Source organism: Humulus lupulus, chromosome 6 (assembly GCF_963169125.1).
Source record: "Humulus lupulus chromosome 6, drHumLupu1.1, whole genome shotgun sequence".
Classification (NCBI taxonomy): domain Eukaryota; kingdom Viridiplantae; phylum Streptophyta; class Magnoliopsida; order Rosales; family Cannabaceae; genus Humulus; species Humulus lupulus.
In genome coordinates, this window is record NC_084798.1 from 158,584,273 (window position 1) to 158,588,834 (window position 4,562).

The 4,562-nt window shown below is 35.0% G+C and overlaps 1 protein-coding gene across 1 annotated transcript; it reads right to left on the reverse strand.

The window, feature by feature from the left end:
* Positions 1-1,460: 1,460 nt before the first annotated feature.
* On the reverse strand, positions 1,461-4,263 carry LOC133782646 (uncharacterized). The gene is made up of 5 exons (XM_062221980.1): positions 3,924-4,263; positions 3,245-3,387; positions 2,858-3,042; positions 1,770-1,883; positions 1,461-1,694 (listed from the first exon to the last, which is right to left on the reverse strand). Exons 1-5 carry the CDS (start codon positions 4,197-4,199, stop codon positions 1,567-1,569), a joined length of 846 nt encoding a protein of 281 aa, XP_062077964.1. The 5' UTR covers positions 4,200-4,263; the 3' UTR covers positions 1,461-1,566.
* Between the last annotated feature and the right edge of the window lie 299 nt (positions 4,264-4,562).

The window sequence follows — 4,562 nt, forward strand, 5'->3', positions numbered from 1 at the left end:
ACACATTCCATATTGTGATTGAGGTGAGGTTGGCACCGGTTTTGTAAACAACCCGGTTAGAGTGAGATTGGCACTTCAACAATCCGAAAAAGAGGTTGATAGTCCTTGGTGGTGGAAAACTATTGTAAGAGGTTTGGAAATACCTTGGTGAAAAATTCCCGGTTGTAAGGATTAGTCAAGCCCGCTAACTTGGCTCGATAGTTGAACTCAAAGCTAGGTCCATAGCTTTGAAGACCAAGGACGTAGGTGGCTTAGTTCTACCGAACCTTGTAAAATTCAAGAGTTTGCAATTTCTTAACCTTAAACTCTTTACATTACAAGTTTGATTATTTGCTTATCTATTTGATTGCCATATTATTTGCTTTTACTTGATAAATTTGATTTATTGCATAATTTGGCATATTAAGTTTTAAATTTCCGAAATTAGTTTAAATTTCCAATTCACCCCCCCTCTTGGAAACATATCTTGGGTTAACATGTTCGACTGGGTTGCTCGAAGGAGGTGCGAAATTGCACCTGGGTGGTGTTGGGTGCTGGCAGATGGGAGGCTTCGTGTACGTGAACGTCGACGATGGGGATCTTGGTTTGTGGGTTGGGTTCGGCGAGATAGTCGTGGAGGTGGAGATGGTAGCGGCAGCTGGCGTTGTGGTGGTTAAGTGGTCGGAGAGGATTGTGGGGGCGAGGTGCTGATGATGGATGCAAACGGCTGCTAGGGAAGAAAGAGCAAGGGAAAGGGAAAGAATGGAGAGTAGGGTATCGAGCCTCTTGATTTTTTTTTAAAATTTATTTTTCATTACATTTCAAAAAAATCAATTAATAAGATTTTAAAAAAATTATGATGTGGACGAATAGTAGAGTGACATGTGGCATCTCATTCAATTCCATGCGTATTTAACCGAGCTCGTAGTTATGGAAGTGGGGAAAACATAATTCGATATTTTTGCTGTTGAAACAAAAGATTAAGTACACAAGTGTATAAAGTCGAAAGCATGATGTATTTATGCTGCGAATACCCCTATATAATCTATTGAAATTGCATTATCATTTATTTTTGGGTGGAATCACCATTCCACCAAAAAAAAAAAATTCAAATGGGACCTAAGCCCGGCACCATATTGAATATACTAAACATGCTATCTGGATTATGATATTTATTTTCCCACTGAATTATATGGAAGGCAAGAACTACGTGGATCTCAAAGAAGAATGGGACCAAGACCACTTTGAATTTTATTCTAAATTAAATTTTTATACGAAACATGTGGTTTTGGATGATTTTTTGCTTCACACAATCAACCCTACGATTTTTGGAAAGAAAGAACTAGACAAGTCTCAATGAATAATGAGGACTAAGACCTCATGGGAGCGAACCATAAACCGACCACTTGACTAACTTTAGTTTACTTGCTATCCACTAAAAGTTTTGGTAGAACCCGTGAAAAGTAGTAACTTGGGGGACAGAAAAAAAAAGACAATGTCATTGATAAAACAAGTACTCAAATTCTTGAATGAAATTTTTCTCTACTCTAAATAATTGTTAATATACCATTGAACCAATTTCAACACTCATTTTTTGACAAGAACATACAAAACAACACGGCCACTATTGTAATCTGGATGCCATTGTGTTTGATCAACCCTTCCAACCAGGAATTCCTTCATAGCAGCTTTTAGAAAGTATTCAAGGATAGCATCTGTAACAGGAATAAACATTTAAGAACAATCTCTCAAGAGTAAAAGTTCGGGAAAGAAATTGTACCAACTTTTACCGTTACGAAGTTCTCCAGCCAAAATGATTGTTGTATTGCTTCCACAGAGTTGTTGAAGTGTTTCCAACAAGTCTGACACAGCTCCCTCGCTATAGATCACGTCAGATCCTAGAACTTGAATAAGTTTTAAAAAACAAAGTGTAAACAATTGTATATCAGAGGTGAAAATTTCTGAAAATATGAGAATTCCTGCTCATTGCAAAAAATCAAGCACTAAAATGTAAGTGAGATGCTTTTGTTCTTCAAGTCACAACAGGAAACCCAAGTATAAACCTGATAGACATGTTATTTCATGCCAAACCTAAATATGTCATCAAACAAGTTAGCAACATTCTATTTCAGCCTCCAGTGATGGCGCAAGCCATTTGGCCATAGGAGACCAAGAGTTGTATATACATAACATATTGTAAGCACCGACTACCGGAGCATGTTTTGCACTACACAGTGTGGATACAGCATTGGATACTCAACACTGAATATGCTCTATTGAAACACAGTATAAAGGGTTCTATAGCATTGCTGAAAGGACTGTTATGCATGTCTTAATCTTAAAAAATGGACTACCACCTCACAGAGAAGTATATAGTTAAGACTTTAGAGTTAAAATCATTTGAGAAAAGAAACATCAAAAAAAGAGGAAAAAAAATGAGTTTTCACGAATGGGTAGAAGTAGCAAGTTGCAAGGACTAGAACATCAAAGATATGCTGTCTTCAGAATAACAATTTGAACATTTTTGGTATTCTTAAAATTTTAAGTTCAAACGTTTGGTCCTTGTGCCACCTAACAAAGACGGTAAAAGAAATTTCCCTTTGTATAGTAAACAACCACAAGTTATTAATATTCTGATAAAGTAAGCTATAAAAAATCAATTGTATATCAAACCATCACAACACACTTTCACAATCTCCTCTAAGGCAGGGAATTCAGATTTGACCTTATCGTTAAGAATAGAAGAATTTATAGACGGAAGCACACTTAAAATAAAGAAAGAAAGAAAGAAGAAAAAGACCATTGTATCAGTTAATTGAACGTTTGATTTTATGAAGTTTTGGCACATACAAACTTATTGAATATGAAATAGACTTACCAAAATCAGGTGATGGCTCAATCACTTGTGTATCAGGATCGTCTCCCCAAATCAACTCAATCACTGTTGCAGAACCTCGCACATTTCCATGATCAAGATTGACTTGGACATTCTTTTTTAGTAGTCTCAGTCGATCAGGCAGATCAGTGAGGATAACTTGACCACCTAAAAGAGCTGCAATGCAGCTGGAATAACAACTCAACACAGCACCACACACTTGGAGGGAAAATAAAAATGCTATTTTCAAGTCAAGCTGCTAACAAACTCTAATCCAACTAGTAACTACGATTACTTCCATCATTCTATGCATAGAAAAACATGATTAATAAAATGTTAGGATGTTTATCAAACTGGAAAGAAAACAAGGAGATTAACATGATCATTTACCCAACTAATCCACATCCAGAGCCCAGTTCAACAATCTTCTTCCCATGAAGATTAAGCATCCCTGAATCCACTGCATGCTCCAAAAACTTCCCCAGAACAATACCACTGTCCCACATAACCGAACCAGTTACTCCAGGAGTGATCTACAATTTATGAAACAAAATTACACAGAGAAACACGTTCAAAATTAATGACATTGATGATCTTGATTCATGAGAAGAAAATACCCTTCTAAGAGTCTATTTCACTTTCCCCTTTTTTTCTTTTGAATAGCAATACTATAATGAATGATTTCTTTACAAGCACAAACGGCCTTAACAAAAACTTTTATTTGCCTCAAAAAACTTTATTTGGAAAAAGTTATTCTATGATCACTTATTTGTACTAAAAAAATTATTTGCAAAATAACATTCAGCTCGAAGCGTTATTTTAATCATGTAAGTTTCTCAGTCATTTAGCCGAAATCATTAATATATGTAGAACATTTGACAAAATAATCGCAAAAACTATGCATTAAAATAAATCATGACCAAGACCAAATTATGAACCAAATTCTCATTCTTGTAAGAAGTACCTTATCAAAAAAATGTATTTTTTTCTTCTTCTAAATACTTTTAATTAAAGTTCTGACATAAAGATTAATATGTAAAAGAAAATATGGTAGGGTAGAGAGAGGTACCAAGGAAGAAGGGGACTGGAGAACGGAGAGAGAGTGGCCACAGGCGTCAATAGTAAGGTGGAGAGAGGATTGAGAGACGAAAGCGTTGGGTTTGGAGTGTGTTGGCTGTTGAATTCCCCAAAGCAGCATCGTCTCCTCAGCGGCGGCATCATCAGCACCATCGTCATCATCAAGCAATGGCCTCACCAACCCTCCGTACGATCCCAATTTCACCATTCTTTCACTCTCATCGTCGCTCCCTGCAACCACTTCTTCTCCTGCTAGGTCACCAGCCATGGCTGGCACTGCACTGTAGTTTATGTTCTATCGATGCAACTAGAGCAATTCCAATTCCAATATCCTTAAAAAATATATCACAAAAACACCAATTTAGTTATTTTATTTTTATAATTAAACCTTACCTCACCTTCTTTATTTATTTTTTTTCAATATCATTTAAATATTAAATTTTTAATATTTTTTATTCATTTTAAATATTTTCTATCATCTTCTATATAAAAAATATATATTTAACATTTTTTTTTTAATTTTAACAATTTTTTTTGTTAACTTTAACAAATAGTACAAATATTTAATATAATATGCCTTTAAAACTAATTAAAAATAAATATTTCTAAATTATATTAATATAAATTGAAA

Excerpts from the sequence above, each read along its gene's own strand:
- LOC133782646 (XM_062221980.1), bottom strand. The coding sequence starts at position 4,199 with ATGGCTGGTGACCTAGCAGGAGAAGAAGTGGTTGCAGGGAGCGACGAT. Across the intron at positions 3,388-3,923 it reads TCCAGTCCCCTTCTTCCTTG|ATCACTCCTGGAGTAACTGG; the intron begins GTACCTCTCTCT and ends CATAAATTGTAG. Across the intron at positions 3,043-3,244 it reads TCTGGATGTGGATTAGTTGG|CTGCATTGCAGCTCTTTTAG; the intron begins GTAAATGATCAT and ends TTGTTATTCCAG.